Genomic DNA, 20,421 nt, shown 5'->3' with positions numbered 1-20,421 from the left:
AATAAAATTAAGATAGTATTCATTAAAAAAAAAATGACATGAAACTTGGGACCGACAAAATCGGCAACAAACATAGTGAGACTGTGGGAGTAGTAAGTTCAGATCTGGGCCTGAGTAATCCAAATCCATGTAAAATAAAATGAAATCATGATTCTAATCCAAACATGAACAAAAAAAAAAAGTAAAATTATCCCAAATTGAAATATGGGCTGAATCCATCATTTAACTGGCATAATTCAAGTAGTATCTGCAATGGATTGTGTATCTATATGGTATCATTATCATAAGAATATCTCATAGTGTTGACTGTTAACATTAATGAATCAAGAAAGAGAAGCAGCAAAAGCAAATTTACACAAACATTGTAGCTGAATCACTTCTTCTTTGAATAGTCCCTCGGTCCGAATATGGTTGATCCAATTCTCACATTGGTGCTCCCCATTTCAATCTGCAGCAATCGAAAGAAATGGTTTAGACGCGGGAGCGATAGGTTGATCCACAATATGTTAAATGGATAAACAAGAAAAATACACTGCGCATAGTGCAAAGATAGATGATTCTTACACAATATCATTAATCCTTTTAAGGATTCACAAACAGATTCTTCAGACTTGCACCAAATGAAACATAGGGAACTTACAAAGAATGTCAGCTATAGAGAACTTATCCGCCCTTTTTGTTGTGTAAATATAAGTATATATTATAAGTCGAGTCATTGGTGGTTTTCTGTTTATACTGTAACGAAAACTTAAAAGGGCAGTTAACGACTAAAGCTTAAATCCAGGCTCACCGCTTGCTCGAAGTCACCTGACATACCCATTGACAGCTCATATTGCGATTCTGCAACTCCAAGAGCCTTGCAAACCTGAGCTCTGCAGTCCAACAGAGTCTATTGCAGAGAGAAATTCATCTATCAATATTCTGAATATTCAATAGTCAAAAGACTTTGTATAACAGAAAAATCTTCTCTATACAGCATGCCTCCAAGACAGGTATTTACCATAAAGCGTATACACGAGTCAAGAACAGCTTAAAATTTTTAGTTACTGAATCAATCAATAATCTTATCTCCTGAATGAGTGCAAGAGCGGTACCTAAATACACACACACACAGAGAATGCTTGTATAAGCTTAGACCATTTGATTTTATAATTAGCCAAGCAGCATGACGGCGATGTAAAATGTAAACTTTCTGCTGTTCTGAAATAACAAACACCAACAAGGGAGTCACACTAACTCTTGGAATAATACCTTGAAGTTCTCTGGTGTTGATGTGTAGTCTGGCATCCCTATGGTCATTAATCCAGAAAAGTTAAGATTTGAGCAACTTAACTGCACATGCTTCACAAGTTCGACGCATTCTGAGGGCTCCACGCCAGATTTTGCTGCATTCCAATTGACAACAAAGAAGGCATCTGATGTAACAAGCAATGCAGCGAAACAAAAACGAAAGAAAATAATTGTGCACCTACAGCGTAAGTAAATATAAACAAAATAATTGTGATGGTAGATATACTTCTAGTTTTTATACACGTGCACATGCATACATCATAATTTAGTAGCAATCTTTATTGGATAAAGTGAAGAGTAGTTAATCCAAACCATCATCAATGAATTACTGTGGGAGAGTGTAGATCCAGTTTTTCAGAGTAAGTTAGGAAATAGGTTCTTCACCCGACAAGACACTTGAGTTGCTGGTTCACTATTCATGACTTTCAATTCTAGATCAAACAAAAGAACTTGAAATGGTCTCCTTGCTCTTTACCCAAGCTCCAACAGACTCTCTTCAGATGTCGGGAACTGAGAAAGAAGTGATGTGTTTGCGAACATTAATAGGAAAAGCCATAAATCATTACTCACATACTTCTCCGCTGGTGTTCACTTGAATCATAACTTTCAAAGGCTGCCTTCCAAGAGTTGAAACTGTGCGGTCAAGAACATTTGCAACCTGTGTGCCAGATAAAACATTAGAGCACAGTCACCCAATAGATTTAACTAAGGGCTTGGACTTCAAACATTGACTTTTGTTAAAAACGAAGGGTCGATCTTTCTCATGAACACATCACTTCCTTCTCTTCCAACCCTAATGGAAATGAAAATAGGAAATATGTAATGACCATTGTAGAAACCAAGAAACATTGAGATTGCATCCTAAACTACCCCATGGCTAAATTCATTTAACCAATAAGATTTTCAGGTAAGTATAAGTGCTTTATATTCTGAGAGCAATTCATCAAGTGATAATGAAGTATATCTGTTTAAATGCTTCTAAACGTAACACTCAGATATTTTATGGGATCATCAATTATAATTGAGCAACTCAGAAAAAGTAATTAACCACATAAGATTTTTCTCCTCAATTTGAAAAGATTCCTCAAAAAACAGAATACATCATCTAATGTACTATTTACCTTCTCATTATCAACACCCTCGACCATATCTAGATTCGGAACAGCAGCTGTGCACAAACGAGAGAAATAGTTAACCATTTCCACCAAACAACGAGCATATCTCTTACTTAATTAATTTGCCCACCAAAAGACCCAAGTATTTTACATAAATTCGAAAGGAGTCGAGCATCATTATGATTACAAGTGAGCGTTTATCATACTTAGCAGCGCTTTCACTTTGTTGCTCTGCAAATGCCCGACAAAATGCCATTCAATGTCCTCTGGAAGCTGCAGGCGTAAACACATAGCTGAAATTCAGCAAAGAGAGATTCATAGCAAATCGACCCCAACGGAAAGCCAAAATTGCAAACCTGAGGAGCTTTCTCGATTAGTTCCTGAACATAGTTTTCACCAAAACATCGGTGCCCGGCGTCGTACACTTGTGCTATTACCGGCACTGGCTTGGTCTTGCTCACAGCCACAACCCTGACATCGTCGGCGCGGCGACCAGACCTCTCCGCCGCCAGTCGGACTCGATGCATCACCGCTCGCAGCGCTGTGACTGCTGCGCCTTCCACAGCCGGAGCCGCCATTAGATCGGAATTGCTTCCTCCGCTTTATTTTCCCTCGCCGTTACACCTCTCCCCTTCTATTTATTTTATCATTATTTTCCCCCCTTTTGTAACTGCTACCAGAAAAAATATAATCCAAAATAAAAATAGAAATAAAAAATTATTCAGATTATAAACATCACCCATAAATGTGAAAAAATTATACATATATTTATTCCTGGTAAAATAAAATAAAATTGCAAAATGATCCAAATAATTATTCTCATGGTAGCCATGATTGTCTGCACTCAAGTTTCCATCAAAACAGAATTATTTAGAGGACGACTGAATCGGCGACTCCGTTGGTTGAGGCCCCACTGCAGACGGTTGTGAATCAGTATCACCCCGGCGTCTGAGCAGACCCCCATGGAAACGATAGTATACGAACTTAATCCAGGTGAAAATCTCGAACGCAAGAGCTATGAATCCCAACGCTGCAAGCACTCCGACGTACGCCCATTTCCAGGCCTGGTTCTGCTGCACGATTTTGATTCCCTCAAATATGTTCACTGCCATCAACGCAAGCAATACGTAGCCGAGAGAGTGGTGATACATGTTCCAGTAAGTCCGGTACTCGTCGTACCTGTTCGGCTTCAATCTCAGCGCCATCATCTGCGCACCATCATCACTGATTATTGTTGGAGGAGAGTATTCATGGAATTGGTTGAATGTATTGGCTTACTTGTATGGTGGCGAAAGTGAAGATTATAATGGCCAGAATTCTGTGCGTGAGGAAGCAATAGTACTTGGAGAATGCCCCGAGGCAGATTCCGATCGACCAGCCGATGACGCCGATGATGTATCCTGCAATTTGGCACCCGACGTGGAGGGTGAACCACCAGGACGGACATTTTAAGGGGTACTTCCTCGTGTACCTTGCGATTATTACGCCTACGGGGAGAAGTGTCCCCCAGCCGATGATGTTCAGAGCTCCATGAACCTGCAGCAGAGTGAATTAATTATTAGGTTTTATTCGGAGACTGAATTAGGAATTGGATAATGGAGCAGCTTAGCTTAGCAAACGAGACTTACAGTTCTCAGACGGTGTCGGACATGGATTGTGTAGCCTTTGGTGTGATTGGATACCAAATCGACGGTTTCGGCGCTGTCCAAGTTATCTAGCGCTATGGAATGCATCTGCGGCTCCTTCCCTGCGGCGGCCGCCCCAACTTGCCAGACGATGTGCGTATTCGAGCTGTTGTGCTCCTTCGGCAGGAAAATCGTTGCGTGTATCGCGTAGTACTTGATCCGCTCGAGATAGACGAAGGTGAAGTTCCGGACGTCGAGTCCGATGTCGCCGGACTGTTGCAGCCGGCAGCCGCGTATCGTGGCTTTCGTGATGTTGTATTTCCCCCAATCCAGTGGCCTGTCACGGTGCTTGATGCCGATCAACGCTCGAGTGCCGACCATGCGCGGCGCCTCCAGGTTCAGCCCCCACGCAAGCCACGCAGTCTCGGTGTCCAACCTCGCCGCGAAGGCGATGTCCAGCCGGTTCGTGCCGTTGTCGAAGTTCCATCCAAATTCGGTGCCTAAGGATTTGGCGTCGCAGTGCTGAATGATGTTGAATTTGGAGATCTCAGCAAGGTATTCCTTGGTGCAGGAGCGCGCATCCACGAGCAGAGAAAGGAGGAGCAATCCGAAAACAGAGGTCAGCAAGGACAGGTACGGAGAAGACGCCATGATCAGGACTGGAGCATGCCTGTAGCTGTGTGTACGTAGAAGAAAGCTCCCGCGCCCAGTGAATGTGAGATTTAGGCGGACGACCCGGGTCGATCTACACCGTTGATGAGATGGGGTCTTAGAATGAACGGTGTGGATCTACGTGGGTTTTGTTCTGCCTTGAAAGTACTTGTGGGAGTTAAGTGGGAAGTTATGAATCTGTTCTTTTTTCTTTTGGGGGAATATTTGTAAGCTGTCATTTATAAAAGGAGTAAAAGGCAAACAGAAGTTGCTTCTCAATCCGGTATTGAATCAACGTGAATATGTGATGCGTGGAGTTTTGATGTCTTATCTTAAGATAGTGATTATTGTTTGTCTACTCTAATTTTTAATAAAAATATATTATTATTTATAAAATTTTATATTATAATATTATTTAAATAAAAATCTCAAATTTGTTTACTTTTTTTTTTACACAATTCAAGATATATATTTTATTCTTTTATAAAATTCAATATTCAATATAAATATTATTACTATTTGTATTATCAATATAATTTTTTATATTTTATATTTTAAAAAATAATTTTAAATTAAAATATTATATAAACAAACTCCTCAATTTCAAATCAAGATCAAATACTATTAGTTTTGATTTAAAATATTAAAAAACTAAACCCTAATAATTTAGGGTAAAAAATATTAGGGTCAAAAATATTTTAATACCTATAATTCTAACAAACAATATAAGAAAGAAATCAGTAAAAATGATGATTGACTCGATAACTGTGAGATTATAAGTTTAAATTCCGACGCCTCCACGTCATGACTTGCATTGTCGAATCTTGGGTATAGTAGGGATAGAAACTACTAATTTTCACGTTAAAATTTGAGTGAAAAATAAAAAAAAATTGAATTCATAATAAAAAATAAAAAAAAAAATGAGTAGAGAAAAAAGAATAAATATATTAACGTTGGTTGTAAATAAACATGGCCGGAAAATAATATTTAAACATTATTTGTTGACTTGTTTAAGTAAAATGAATTCAACGGAAGACAAGAAAGTATGTATTAGAAGTTCGGAATAAATTCAGAATAAATGTGAATTGTTTAACACCGTGCTACTTCTTCAATCCGCCGACGCCTTACCATCTTCTCCACCTTAAGTTTCCGCCACCACAGCTGCCGCCACTGCCATCTTCTATCTTATTCTTGCCACTACTATCACTACTAAAATATTTTTCCCCGTAATTTATTTGTAATTTCGAAATTTAGTGTAAATTTTTATTTGCTTTAAAAATTGCATTATCACTTTATACTTTTAAAAGTGCTCATGAAACATCTTACAAATATAGATAGAAAATTATGTTCTTATCACACAAAAAAAAAGAAGTTTGATGGCTGTGTAGTTTAATGTAATATTTTTTAAAGTATATAGCGCTGTTTTATTGTACAATAAAATTTTACTGTGAATTTCAAAAGTACAGAAAAGTTACGAGCAATTTTACCAAATTTTATATTTCATTCGTCTCATTTCAAAGTACCATTTTTATCATTTTTATCCGTCTCATTTCAAAGTATCTTTTTCCCCATTTAGTAAAATAAACATTTACTAATACTAAAATACCTTTAACTTTTATTTAACTCATACACTAATTTACAAAATACTGTTATAATGTCACGTTTTTCACTATTTTATAAATATATTAATCCATCGGTACTTATAATGTCATATTTTTCATTTTTTGAAAAATATTATATATTTTAATTATATTTTAAATTTTATAATTTATATTTTTTAATATTTATTAGATTAATTAATTATTATAATTATAATTTATAATTATTTTTATTATATTATAATTAATTTTATGCTGAAAGAAGGGAGTATTATACATACAAATAAAAATATTAAAAATATTAATTAATCGTCATCGAAAAGATATTAAAAATATGTTATAATTTACTTTTTAATCGATGGATGGAGGGAATATTTATTTATTTGTTTATGTATCTTTGAATTGAATTGATTGATTATAAGATTAATCGTTAAGATGGTACTATTAATCTGAATAAAGACGATTCAGCGACTTCCGGTTGCGATTCCGACGATCTAGCATAGTGTCAGCAGGTCGCCGGGTTTCAGTGTCGGAGAACTCCCGTGGTAGTTTTTTGGATTCTCCAATTTTATTTATTTATTTTTCCGGTGCTAAAAATCTTGGATTTAGTCCATGGGACTGGAATTCAGACGCCGGAACTATAGGGCTGAAGAGCAGGCCCACTCGCTCCCCAGAACGCCTGTCAATACGCACCCTCTCTCTGCTCCTCGTTCCCTACCCCTCCAGGTCTGCTCGGTTGTGATTTCTTTTGTGCATAGGGAAATGAATAGATAATGCCAATGCTTCGATGCTTTCTGTTTATGATTTATTGCATTCGGTGCTTTACACTGTGTGGTGATGGAGTTTGGTGAATTCGATTGAAGGTGAAGGAATCAGATAGTAGGAAAGATGACTTCGTTGATCCACTTAGGGCCGCCGACGCATCCAAAAATGTCTCTACCAGTGATATGGGTGAGGAAGGTGATATTTTCGAGGAACATTCATCCCTTGACATGTCTGCTCAACTGAAAGCTAAGAAGGACTGGATTTTCTTTAAGAAAATTTTGCTGCAGCGATTTCCTGCTTCTAAAACAACTCCGATGTCACTGGTAGGTGTAGGGTGTGCTCATAGACGACATGTATAATATCATCATTTGCTTTTAGAATATCGATAAACAGGGTAACTGATTCCTTTATGAATATTTGGTTGGAATGGCTGGGTTTAATTGATTCCTTTATGTTGCTCCTAATAGGTTTCCAGCGTTTTATTCAGGGATAACAAAGGTGAAATATATATGTTCCATTCGATTTTCATTTCCTTTTGATTTTAGGCTTGCCTATGTTTGCTAAATACATCGGTGCTTGGATGCAGTTGAGAAATCATCCAAATATTTGCCTTCTGAGGAGTGGAATGATCACACAAAATTTGATGAAGAGGAGGTTAAAGTTATCAGTCAGCAGGAGTGCCTCTCTAATTTGCAGGAACTCAAAGATGAAATTAATCGGTCCTGGCGTGCAGGTGATCGGGTGACATCGTTAAGGTTATCGATTAAGGTAAATTCTGTTATAGATGTTGAAGTATTTTCTTGAAGTACATTATTGATGTTAGCTGTTTTATTCTAGCCGAGTCAAGTGTCTGATTTTCTAACTCAACTCAAGCTTTTATAGTAGCAAGCTTGAGCTCAGTAATTTTGTTGATGAGGTTGAGTTTTATTTATCATGCATTCAAAATATAATAAAAATAAAAATTTATTACTTTATCGAGCCTTGTTGAGTACTCTATTCGATAATTTTTGAGTAATTTTCAGCTTGTTAGTATGATTAATGAGCCAAGTTTGACCCTTAATGAGCCAAGCTTTGGAGTAGCTCTGCTTGCACCGCAGCCCTAATTGACGTTAATGCCTCTACCTGCTTTGGATTTTTCACTATTTTATTTCTGGAAAACTTGCTCTTGAACAAAGGTTGGGCAGTGAACTCCCCTGAATTGTTTACTGGATTTTTGTTGTAATTGAAGTTTGATAAATCCTTGATGAAGTAAAAATGGTCTAGCTCCGTGAATGTCTAGTACTTTGCAAGATCGATGGAATAACTTTTGACATCGGATAATTATTCAGCGGAATAACATTGGTTAAGTTTCTGTCTGTACATGTATGTGCCGTTTGGTTGATGTAGAATAAATATTTGATAAGACTTTGAATGCTATTTGTTTCTGTTACGAATGTTTATTTTCATTCCCCAATATTTTTTAATCATGTTTTCAAAAATTAAAGCCCTTACTGTAACTCAATATCACAACCAAAGGTTGGAATCATGGTGGTGTTTGATGATGCTCCCTTTCTTTTTACTCTAAATTTACTTGCCTTTTTGAATTAGAATATTCTTTGCAGGTTGCTAGGCTTCTAATGGACGCATCAATAATCCAGTTTTATCCAACACTTTTTGTTTTAGCAACCGATATATTTGACATGCTTGGTGAGCTTGTGTGGAACCGTGTAAAGCAAAAAGCTGAGATAACTGATGAAGGTGAATCCATTTGCTCACTGCCAGGTATGCATCAAGGCTAGTCTCATGCATGCTGTGCTTTCTATCATTAACTAAATACAGATACAGTTTATCTAGTACTTGGTGAGTTTAGAATTGCCTGCATTCATGAAGGTAGTGTGCTTTTAGAATGTCATGGATTTATCATAAATCATTCAAATGCCATAATGATAAGTTAATGATATCACGTCAGTTGAATTCAGGACTAATTGATCTGTTGTATTCCTTACATTTCTTCGAATGGGTGGTTTAATGCTTGTAAATACCTTTTGGTGGCCAACTGGACCAGTGTGCCCAATGAGGAGTAGTAAGTGTAGTAGCATGAACAGTGTTGTTAATGGCATTCCATGGCGTATGGTGCAGCCTGGGCATGATTCGTGATGGTGTGTCACGCATTCACCATGTCTTGTGATGCTGTGCCTGTTTTTCCAAGAGCCATGGCATGCGGCACTGCACCATGATGAAGAAAAGAAGATACATGCGTTTTATTTTTGTCTTTGTTCTACATACCAATTTATTACTCTTTCTTTCACATTTCTTAAATATATATATGTGTGTGTGTGTGTGTGTGTGTATACTTCGAAACTGGAAACTGTAAGATCCCTAAACATTTATAATACACATAAAGATGATGAATATGGTGTGAAGGAAGAAAAAAGATTATGATGTTGATTTTGATTTTTATTATGATTGTTTAAGATGGTTGATTTTGATTTTGCGTGGTACTTGTTCATGCTATGCACCACTCCATGGCCCTGAAGAGCTTTTGTGTGGCACTGTGCCATGAACCATTGACAACTATGGTTATCAATCAGCTTTGTTTTTATCCACCCTGATAAATTACCCAAAATTCATTATCTGCAAGGAAGTGTATGTCTAACTAATGATGGGGATCAATTAAATATATGAATCTGTGCCATTATTAATTGAGACTACTTGCATCTATTATGATCTTTTCTAGATACCGGTACTTATTTGTATGCCCAAAACACCCAAATGTTTAGAAGTGCAAGTTCATATGCACTTTCTGTTGATATGCAGATAACTTCAAAGCAACAGATATATGCTTTGATGCCAAGGAGACCTGCAACAATTGGTTTAACAAAATTGGGTCTGTTTATGAACTGCTTCCGCGCATGTGAGATCCTTTGTTTCCTTTGTTATCTTTGTGTGCAAAATCATTATGTATACTTCTGCCATTTCAAATCTAGCATGTTTGTTACTTCCATAAACTTTTCTCTATGTTCTTTCATTTCAGTGTGGAGTGAGGTTGTAAAATTATTATCCTTTTAATGTAGAATGGGAGGATATTTTTCTATAACAACACAAGTGGATTCTTAGAAATTTCCCTGTTATATTTTTATGCTTAAAGACTCAGAAATTTTCAGTATCCTAATTGTTGTTTTGACATATGGAAAAATAGGAATAGGTTCACTATTGCCATTTGCCCCAGCAAATGCAAACATAAAAGCATTATGTTTGGAGCCTTTGATCCCTTTCCTTCTTATTTGAAACTGATCCCCAGATGAATGATTGGATTTTGTTTACCCCCTGTAGATAGGATTCTCAGGAAATTTCATTCATAGTGCCTCCAAACATTTCCTTACTTGATCATTAAAATATGCGAAGAATATTTTCCAGCTATTTGGAGCTTGCAATATTGCATTGCTGGCGTTTTCTTCATGACCATCCAGAAAATAAACTTCAACGATTGGTTATGATGACAAGGGGCATTGCTGATCCGCTGGCATCAGCCTATTGCCGCTTGTATTTGGTTCAATGTGCACAGAGACTGCCTCAACATGATACTGGTATGTTTCCCATTCTGTTGTTTGTACCTGAATGTTTCTGTTTGCTCTCCTTAAGTACTGTGAGCTATGGGGATAGCAAGTCATATACTTGACTAACACGGAGACATTAGTTCTTGTGAGTTTAGCTATTTGAACTTACAAGAAATCTAGCAGTTCATTTTCTATACTTGTGCTTTGTTTGAGGTATACTTCTATTAGTTGGATCTTGAAACTTCCATTATTTAGTTGGCCTTGACCAAAATAATGCAAGCAATACATGATTGAATTTTCTAATAACTTAGTACTTAATACATTCTATCAGGTTCAGCATTTGGATTTCATGCCATCTTAGCCATGATCTTTTTATATTTTCCTCTTCATGCATTACATCTTCTCCATCTTTCATATTCAGTATAAATGCTTCATCCAATCTAAGCAATGTCATTGGTGCTTGATCTTATAACAGGTTCTCTGATCACTTGTATTAATGATTTAAAATTGCTGTTAATGCGCCTCACTATGCAAAGAGAAACCATGTCTGAGAATGTTTCTGGAAAAAGTGAACTTCTCCTTAATCTGATTGAGCCTACTATTGAGTACATCACAAGGTGCCTGTTCAAGGATAAAAAACAGGTTAGGTTAATGTTCATAATCTACTTTTTTCTGTCTATGGAGATGCTCGGGTATGGTGTTTTTGGGATGTAGCCTTAAGTAATTAATGTACCTTGTTATTCACTAGGTGTATGTCAGGTTTCTGCAAGGTGTACTTTACCTTGATCTTGCTAATGTAGTTGAACCATCTTTCCTTATTCTCAACTTTGGTGGTTGGTATTCAAATGAATTTTCTTGGCACTTAATTTGAAGTGATATGTAGGTAAATTGCCTGGTGATAAGAAGTTGCTTGGATACTGTTTAAGTGAGACTTATGTTTCTTTATGGAATTTAGTTCATCTTTCAAGTGAACTTCAGTTTTTCCCAAACTTGTAAGCCGGGGGCATCCATAGCTGGAATTATATATATAAGTATAATATGATACAACTTTTAAAAACTTATATTTATAGTTGGGGGGGATTATTACTATTTTTATTGTTTTCTTGTTGGGAAGTAATAAATCTATTTGAGAAGGTAGCTTAGAGTACAAAAATTTAGGAAGAGATTGATGAACATAACTGCTGAAGTTAGACCTACTGACACATCTAGAAACAAACTTGAAAAAAGAACACTATAACAATGCAGAAGAGTCCTCTTCATTCCTAGCTCATCGATTAGCAAGGAAGTTGGCAAAACTCTTTCCACTTCTAGGGGTGTGTTGTAAAATTGATAGTTGGGAACTTAGACTCTTAGAAATAAAATTCCTCAATATATATATATATATTTCAAAATTGAGCTTCCTGAAATATGAAGCACCCTAAATCCGACCAAGTGCATTTGTGAGATAGTTTATCAACATATGTCCTATTCACATCTTCATTAACTTTCATTTGCTTTGTATTTTGTAATTGGAGCCTGTAGAAATTGGTATCTTTGTAGCTAAGTACTATTCACTCTCAAATTATATACCTTAAAGTAGTTGCATATGTGTCATTATATAATCTTCATTTCCAATTTATATGTATGCAAAATTTTTGTCTGGTGATTGTACAAACTTATGGACAGATGGAAATTAATGATATGCTTGTGGCACTCGGAATGTGGAGGAACCTGTCAGTATCATCTGAAGGCTGCTATTGCATCTCAATCATCCTTCATTATGTACTCAAGGAACTTCCAGTGAGATTTATATGTTCCAATGCCATGGACATCATGAAGGTCATAGAATGTACGAATGATAGCACTTTTGTTCAGGTGTTTGTCTAATATTTGGTATCCTTATATTTACTTTCTGGAACATATAGTCAGGGAATTTTACTCTGAATTATGCAGCATTTGAATCTCAACTTACTTGGACATAGGTTGTGTGAAAGGATACCAGAAGTGAGCAACGTCAATTTGGTCCTGGATAAAATTATGCAGGTATTGATTTTATTTTATTTTCTTTAATCTCTATTTCAGGTTTAGAATAGTTTTTCATTGCTACTGAATGCATATTATTTATTTTGCATGGACTCTGGCTGATTCACAAGATGACTTGTTGCATTTTTTCTTTGACTTAACAATTAATTTTATTTTCCATCAGATTTGTCAACATCGAAGGCCTTTACTCTAGCCTATTATTTTTTTTCCTTGTTTTCTCAGTGGGACAGGTATATATAATAATCACAAGAGAATTCAAGTGATATTTCAGAAATTTATGAATTAGAAATCTAAAGAAAATGGGGAAAAAAACTACAAATAGGGGTGTGTTCTTTCGGAGTTTGGTTTTGGTTTGAATGTGATGTTTTGTGGGAGAATATAGTATATTTTATAGGAAATCTCGCAAAGGTTGCATCGTAAATAAACACTGAAACGAAACTCCAAAAGAACATAGCCGGAGGTTTGACTTACATCTAGTAATTTCGCATTTATTGAGACTTTCCAATAAAAAATGCAATAAATTGGAAAGTTTTTCTTGAATTTCCTTATTGCTGATTTCCTGATTGGTTGTGGTTCTCAATTTTTTACAATGTTGTTATTCCGATTCTCCTGATATTTTATGCAATATAAAGAGTAAATGATACAAACATGTTTTATCTTTTCTTGCATGGAATATATATATATATAGCTATTCTTTTGCTATCATTTGGATGTTTTAATCATCTATAGGAGTCATTTTGCTCTTCGTAAGAATCAGCAGAGCTTCTCTAATATAATATATCTGCTGTTTTGATCACACTGCTACATTTGTAATTTCAGGTTCTTCCAGGTTATAACAACCTTGATGCATACTTGATGGTTGTAGATGCATATTTGGATATGATCATGGACAATCATTTGGTAATTTAAAGCTTTATGTGTTAAACTGTTTTAGATATTTCACATGTTAGCCATCTTCTAATATACCCGTTGGCCGTGTTTTTATTCAAATCTTGATGGATTTATGGGTTCCTGGTGACAGAGATGAGTATATTACTGCCTGTAAATCTTAATTGTATATCATAGTCTATTCTCTGACAACTAGTGAAGACCAAAGATACTTTTGTTGGCTCTCATATCTGAAGTGCAATAAGACCATATAGCTCACGTTTCCTGTAATGTTCACTTGTCATTGTTTGTCAGAAATCCTTGTGCTATTTCTTTGTACTGTAATTTCCATGTTATGATTTAATGTAAATATTATAAATTGGTTTGTGCACCTTCTGACGATTGTTTTAAACGTGATAACTCTGATAATCACTGTCTCCCTTTACCCCTAATATATCATGCAGGACAATCTTTTAAAGGCAATTTTGGCTGGTATATTTGTACGCATGCAAGAAGCGAATATTGGTGAAAATGAACTGGTTATGCTGGAGTCAATTTTCTTGAAATATCTCACTCATTTTTCCAACATAGAAAGCATAATATCACTGGTATGTATCGAGTTGAACTCTGCATAATATTTGCTATTCACCTTTGGATTTCTGCTTTATCCAATGCTACCACTGTAATGGTTGAATACCATTCTTTCCTAGTTTCTATTTTATTCAAGATCGTTATTGCATAGGTGTGTTGTTGCTCCAGTGCACAACCATATGTTGCCTAGCTTAAGATTCTTAACAATCAATTGTGAATAATTTGCCTGGTTTTAGATTCTTATGACTCAGCTGTATATAATTTACCACAGATTTTTTATGCTTCTGCAGGACCATTTTGTTGAAATCTTAGACATGATGCATGGGAGATCAAGAAATTCTGTAAATATGCAGATCCTCAATATGGCTACAAGGTACTGTGTGTTCCTATAACATGCATTTGCATTTTTTCATTTGTCTTTTTAAGGCCTACTGACTTCATGCCAATCTTTTTGGATGAATGGGTGAACATTATCAAGTTTTATAAGGTTGATAGTTTTGTAAGAATTATGGCAGTGATGGTCGTACCTGAATACTGTACAGTTTAGTAACCCATAACACGAATCCCAGAGGAAAATGAATTAAAACAATGAATTGCTAGTGAAGTTCAAATGTAATTTGGGTATCATCGACATAATCCTCATTGGTTTTGGGCGAACAATTGATATAGACGAAAAGAGCCATGACTGGAAATTTTGCTTGTTAGGCATGGTCTATACTTTATGGCTGTGTTTACTTTATGGATTATATTATATAATCCTGTCCTATCCTATCCCTCATAGTAAACAAGCCCTATAGCAACTCATCTAGTATTTGGCGACAGTTGTAATAGGTAAAAAAGGTGCAGGCTTGAGAAATGTAATGTTGTATATATGGTGGGATGATTGCATTTGCTTGACATATGATATTCGTGCCTTTGTTTATTGCCTCAATAAAATAAGCACATGCTCCCTGCCTCCCCACCTAATTAAATGAATTAATATTATAACTGAGAAATATAATATGACTTCTTGTGCCGTGTAGGCTTAATAAAAATATTATATTGTGTCCTAAGAATTAACAGAAAGTGGGCATTAAAGTGGTTTTTTTTCTCTTTTTTCCATTCTTACCTTCAAGTTGGAGGAGATATATATATTCATGTGCATTTTTACTTTGAAATCTTCTAAGTGATATTGAGGTACTCTTTTGGTAAAGGATGATTGTAATTTGCTGTCAATTTGGTGTACTTATTCCTAGGCTCAAGAGTATAAGTTGCTAGTTCTGTGAGTTTATATGTATTTCATTGCTTGAGTTATATTGCAAGACAAGCATTAATCTATCCCTTTTTACCCCCCATGAAGACTAAATTGTAATGATCTTTTACAGGAATGGCCAAATTCGAGATCCAACAGTCATTGAAGTTCTATTTGAACTTGCGCAGGCATTATATGAAGGCTTAGACTTCTCAAACATGAGGAAGGATGATAATCAACACCCTTCTCATGTCATTTCTCGATTCGTCTATATGGTAACATACCCCTTTTTATATGAAGGTTTTGTTTCAATCTTTGACAAGTACTCAATAAATTTAGAATTTAATGTCAGCAGTTCCATGTTCATTACTATCAGGTTGGCTTTGGAACAGATGTTGAAAGCCAATTAAAATTCCTTGGTCAATGCCGCGGTGCTTTTTCTTGCATTAGTGAGCTCCAGGTCGTGTGTTTTCTTAGTTTCTATATTGTTAGTGATGTCGTTATTTAATTCAATTGCTGAAGTTTTTCATTTGCTATATTACTTGAGGAATATTGAATGTCTCTTCACACACACTGTTTTACCCCATGGCATTTTCACCTTTCAATCAGTGTTGAAAATTATCCAGTAGCATCTGCAGTACTAGCCTTTTTCATTTGTGTTTTGTCACTCCATTATTTTCTGTGTTACATTCATGTTTTACATTCCACATACCTGTACACTGCTGATTATATTTAGGATTTGCACATATTAAACTCCATAATCTGATCCTGGAATATGAGGACTTAGGTCTTTGGAAATGTGAAAGTTGTGTTTTTCCCTTCATTCTTAAAGTTGGTATGAGCTGAAACCGTTTCTCTTACAGTCCCTATCTGTGTATGTATCCTGACTCCTGAAAAATTGAAGCTGAAGATTCTTTTGAATTAGTTTTACATTTATGCTAAGCCCCATGATTATATAAACCATCTTTAGTTGGATTGATGCTTTATTCTTTCCTATTGTTTCATTTTAGTAGTCAGGATTTACTGCCCTTCTCTTTTCTCTTTCATCTTTTGCTTTATTCTGTGAACCCAGGTGGACTTTGCCTCACATATTTCACTGCTCAATTTAATGTATCCAATGGTTACAGAAACTGTTAGAATTCCACTCATATATTACTGCCGTAAAACTACAGGAGATACTTGTCCATTCCTGCAACAACTTAGCCGTTCAAACAATGAAAGATGGACGTAGTAGTATCACCTTTGTCAAATCATGTCTGGCTTTTAATGAAGTTACCATTCCTGCCATTCCTACCAACTTAAGACAGCTGAGGTTATATCTTGCAACTGCAGAGGTGCAATTTCTTCTCTGAATTTTACTTTTAAGTGCTTGGAACATATGCTCATCCCTGTCATTTGTACATTCAGGTTGCATTACTTGGTGGTTTTATTTCTCATTTGGATGGACTTATTGACGCAGCGGTGCATTGTTTCCAAAATATCGATGGTTAGTTAAATACTTTGATAGAAACAAGATAAGTAGATAAAATTAATCAAACGAGATCAATCGTTTGGTCAAGAACAATAAAACGATATCAACCGTTTGCCCAAAAGCCTAAAGGCTACTTTATTTCCAAAATTTCCCGAATAATGTCTCAAACTCTAGCTATTCCTTAAATACTTTGATAGAAGCAAGATAAGTAGATAAGATTAATCAAACGAGATCAATCGTTTGGCCAAGAACAATAAAACGATATCAACCGTTTGCCCAAAAGCCTAAAGGCTACTTTATTTCCAAAATTTCCCTAATAATGTCTCAAACTCTAGCTATTCCTTAAACACTACTACCTAAACCCTACTTACTGAAATTAAAATAAGTCTATCTAATAAACATGAAATAAATCCAACCCAAAATAAATCCAACCACATAAATATTAAAAGACTGATAAATAAAAGCCCAAGCCTTCCTAAGCAAGCCAAAGCCCATCCCCTCCTCCGGTACACTACAGGGCCTTGCCTCTGCTCCCTATCATACTTCTTCAGCTATATATTTGCACTTGATAGTGTTTGTGATAACATGAGTTTCACTTGCACAAGAATTATATAATTCTTCTAGCAAGTCTGATCAAGGGGATAAGAAAACAGGAGCTTCTCATGACAGTTTATAGTACCTTTAGTTCAATTATTTGTCACTTGGATATTATTGATGATGTTCTTAACTTACTGATAGCAACAAAAAGCCATGATAATGAAGGTGCTGAAATAGAACCAGAGCTTGCACTGAGGGAGTTCTGCCGTTAATAAAGTACTTGATATAGGTCTGACATAACATAATGATACTGTGCTGAAAATTTTTTGTAACATTTATCTGTAATTTCAGTTATTGTCTGTCATATTTGGAGCAATATGATGTCATGACAAACTTATAATTTTGCATGCTATTCTGTTGTGTCTAGTAATTAATTGCAAATTCAATATCATTTAATTCTTAGCATTTTCTAGTACTAGTTTGCTTAACTTTAAGAGTTGAAGCATCATGTTTCTTATAGGTGGACCACCTGCGCCTGAAGAGGTTGATTTGATTGTTTCACTGATGTGCAAGTTATGTGGAATGTTGGTTGTTGTTCCAGGTACTACTGATTTCATAATCAATGAAATATTCAGGAAGTACTTGCCAATTTTGTTACTACTGACTTTCCTAATGTCATAGTTTGTTACTGAAGGTAACCCTGAACAAGGACTGGCCTGCATTCCCAAGCATATATTGTCTTTCCTAGACTCTCGTTCATGGTGATACTTCTATCAGATATATATAAATTGATTAAAATCAAGCTAACACAGGTTCAGCTTTCTTAGGTGACAACCTTCTTCCATGTTTCAGGATATTACCTAGAATGAAGACTAAGGTTTTATCTGCAGTCATTTTCTTGTCTGCAGCATTGTCCCAGGATGAACTTTTGTACCACGCTGCCAGTGTGCAGGTAATAACATTATGCAACTGATGCCAGGATTTTCTATCTTCCTTTCCTTCGATCATCTCAATCTCTCGCTTTCTTTTTCTTTGGAAAGCAAGGAGATTTTAATAGAGGGCAAAACAATTTTAAGCTGCAATGATTTAGGAAACAGCTAGTGTCTTGAAATTGGCCTTATTAAATAGTCTCTAGTAACCACCCAGAAAACTAATGCCATGATATGGCAAGGTAGAATAATTTAGCGCTTGAAGTTGGTTGCAATTGAATAGACCTGTGATAATAACATAAGTCCATATTCTTGAGTTGACCTTTGAGTTCACTCTGATGTTGATGTCCAAGTTTGCCCTAATTCTGAAGGTATTTGCCTATATTTACTGTTCAACTACAATAACCTACTTTTTTCTAAAACAAATAGTATATCAAACACTTCTTGAAAGATTTAAATTCTTTAAAATATTAACATTACAAAATAATACAAAAAGCCATTATACCAATTCTCCGAACCAGGTTTTCAGCTCTTTATAACATTGAATTTACCTGTTTAGGTTCTGGGTAACCACCAATTGTTACACGGAGTACAGCTCTGCCATCAAGAGCTGTTGTCATTATCAGCCGCTGCTCTACAGGACATACTAAACATCACAGTGAAAGAACCTTCCATGGTAAAGATTCTTACTCACTATCTGTTTCCATTCTCCTCTATTAACAACACACTCGTATCTGCAGCACTTATTTTCTGCTCCTTTTTAAAGTTCCATGAGCTACAGTCAGGAACATTAATTATAAAAAACAATTGTTGAATCTCAGGTTGTCCGAGGAAAGATGGCCCTTGAAGCATGTACCTGTGTAGCTTCATCCTTTGCAGTAAGTTTTGACATATCATCATCAGCAGTATAGATTCATCCATCTGTCGAGATCTTATCTTCCAAGAAACCAATTGCAGCAGTGAATTTCCTTTTCATTTTTTCTTCCCCCATGAGTAGATCATTCTGACTTTTTTTTTTTGGATTCCATGTGTTCCCAGTTGTGTGATGAAACATTGGAAGCATGCTCCAAGTTGGTGGAAATTGCCATATCATGCTTGGGCGTTGGTGACAAGTTTCTTCAGTCTACATTAATGTTTATGGATTCCCACTATGGCTTCAAACCAGGTAAACCATTTTAAACCTCATATTTTTGTACTATAATTTTTAACTTTGAACATGATTTCTTTATGATCAAGGAATGATTCTGGGTTTTATCAATGCCACAATTGTTGTTCTTTTTTGTAAATCACTATTAATTTATTAATATTTAGTTTACTTAGCCAACTGCTCTCAGCACTGCCTTAATTTTATTGGTTGGTATCTGGAAATTTTCATGTAATAATTTACACTCCAGTCTTGGTCAATGACCAGAATTCAGAAATTGCTTTAGTCTGGAGGGCATGGAATATCTGAATTGACTAAAGAATAATACCTTTATGCACCTTCATTATTTCTTTCTTTATTTATTTTTTATATCAAATTAATTATATTGATTTTAGCTTTACTGCGACTATGGAATCATAGGAATCTACCAATTAATGGTCAAAACTTTGGTAGTTGTGCTGAATAAGCTGTTTTTGTTGTGTTAGTTTTTTATTGACGTATTGGCCAATATAAAAACAAATTCATTTTTATAGGATTCAGTTTCTGTATAAAATGCCTATAGTTCAAAAGCTAGAGGGTGCCTGGTTACCCCATTAGAGAATCTAGATTATTATCTTTACTTTAGAATGAATTGTGTGTAACATAATAGCAGATGGAAGCTTGAGAACTGGAGTCCGAATGTGAGTTAGCTTCTAATACCGAATTTTCTAATCAACTAAGAAGCTTCGGTGGCTGACTAATTGAAGTTTCTTTTCCTTTGTTTTATATATAGTTTAAATTAGACTTTGTAACGAAAAGAGAAGTTACCCACATCTGAGAGAGTGATAGAGAGAGAGAGAGAGAGAGAGAGAGAGAGAGAGCTGTTTATTTATGATCTTATAGTACTAGTATTTAATTAGTAAAAAATTTAAACCATATTATAGACTTAGAGTTTCTTGGACAGAAGGGAAGGATATAGTAATAATAAAAAGATGATATATGTACGGACATAGTCATTAACAATCATAGTCAAGACTTTATATGCGTAAAATGTCAAACAAACTATTAGT

The 20,421-nt window shown here is 35.5% G+C and overlaps 3 protein-coding genes across 9 annotated transcripts; 1 reads left to right on the top strand and 2 right to left on the bottom strand.

Moving 5' to 3' along the window:
* Positions 1-257: 257 nt before the first annotated feature.
* LOC127247966 (uncharacterized) lies at positions 258-3,068 on the bottom strand. 3 transcript variants are annotated; one of them, XR_007837955.1, is made up of 7 exons: positions 2,762-3,068; positions 2,612-2,678; positions 2,412-2,458; positions 1,861-1,948; positions 1,252-1,385; positions 565-889; positions 258-448 (listed from the first exon to the last, which is right to left on the bottom strand). XR_007837955.1 is itself a non-coding variant. In XM_051270077.1 (7 exons), exons 1-7 carry the CDS (start codon positions 2,981-2,983, stop codon positions 444-446), a joined length of 636 nt encoding a protein of 211 aa, XP_051126034.1. In that variant the 5' UTR covers positions 2,984-3,068; the 3' UTR covers positions 258-443. The 3 variants fall into 3 exon arrangements, 2 of the variants coding, with proteins under 2 accessions (XP_051126034.1, XP_051126033.1); XM_051270077.1 differs by having other exon boundaries at positions 817-889; XM_051270076.1 differs by having other exon boundaries at positions 791-889; positions 2,762-3,067.
* Positions 3,069-3,109: 41 nt separating this feature from the next.
* LOC127247965 (cytochrome b561 and DOMON domain-containing protein At5g35735-like) lies at positions 3,110-4,863 on the bottom strand. The gene is made up of 3 exons (XM_051270074.1): positions 4,034-4,863; positions 3,684-3,941; positions 3,110-3,613 (listed from the first exon to the last, which is right to left on the bottom strand). Exons 1-3 carry the CDS (start codon positions 4,679-4,681, stop codon positions 3,272-3,274), a joined length of 1,248 nt encoding a protein of 415 aa, XP_051126031.1. The 5' UTR covers positions 4,682-4,863; the 3' UTR covers positions 3,110-3,271.
* A 1,826-nt stretch (positions 4,864-6,689) lies between these two features.
* On the top strand, positions 6,690-19,700 carry LOC127247563 (uncharacterized). 5 transcript variants are annotated; one of them, XM_051269463.1, is made up of 24 exons: positions 6,691-6,824; positions 6,889-7,005; positions 7,143-7,367; positions 7,512-7,542; positions 7,631-7,812; positions 8,646-8,805; positions 9,841-9,937; positions 10,429-10,610; positions 11,056-11,222; positions 12,246-12,434; positions 12,513-12,602; positions 13,422-13,502; positions 13,934-14,077; positions 14,351-14,433; positions 15,425-15,566; positions 15,668-15,751; positions 16,464-16,625; positions 16,699-16,777; positions 17,820-17,900; positions 17,994-18,060; positions 18,152-18,251; positions 18,788-18,904; positions 19,050-19,106; positions 19,267-19,700. In XM_051269463.1, exons 2-24 carry the CDS (start codon positions 6,892-6,894, stop codon positions 19,405-19,407), a joined length of 2,775 nt encoding a protein of 924 aa, XP_051125420.1. In that variant the 5' UTR covers positions 6,691-6,824; positions 6,889-6,891; the 3' UTR covers positions 19,408-19,700. The 5 variants fall into 5 exon arrangements, 3 of the variants coding, with proteins under 3 accessions (XP_051125420.1, XP_051125419.1, XP_051125421.1); XM_051269462.1 differs by having other exon boundaries at positions 6,691-7,005; XM_051269464.1 differs by having other exon boundaries at positions 6,692-7,005; positions 10,441-10,610; positions 19,267-19,699.
* Positions 19,701-20,421: the final 721 nt, after the last annotated feature.

This window comes from Andrographis paniculata, unplaced genomic scaffold, assembly GCF_009805555.1.
Source record: "Andrographis paniculata isolate CXL003 unplaced genomic scaffold, ASM980555v1 Contig32END, whole genome shotgun sequence".
NCBI classification, from domain to species: domain Eukaryota; kingdom Viridiplantae; phylum Streptophyta; class Magnoliopsida; order Lamiales; family Acanthaceae; genus Andrographis; species Andrographis paniculata.
The sequence above is the reverse complement of the archived record's forward strand: the minus strand, read 5'-3'. Positions and strand labels throughout refer to the sequence as shown.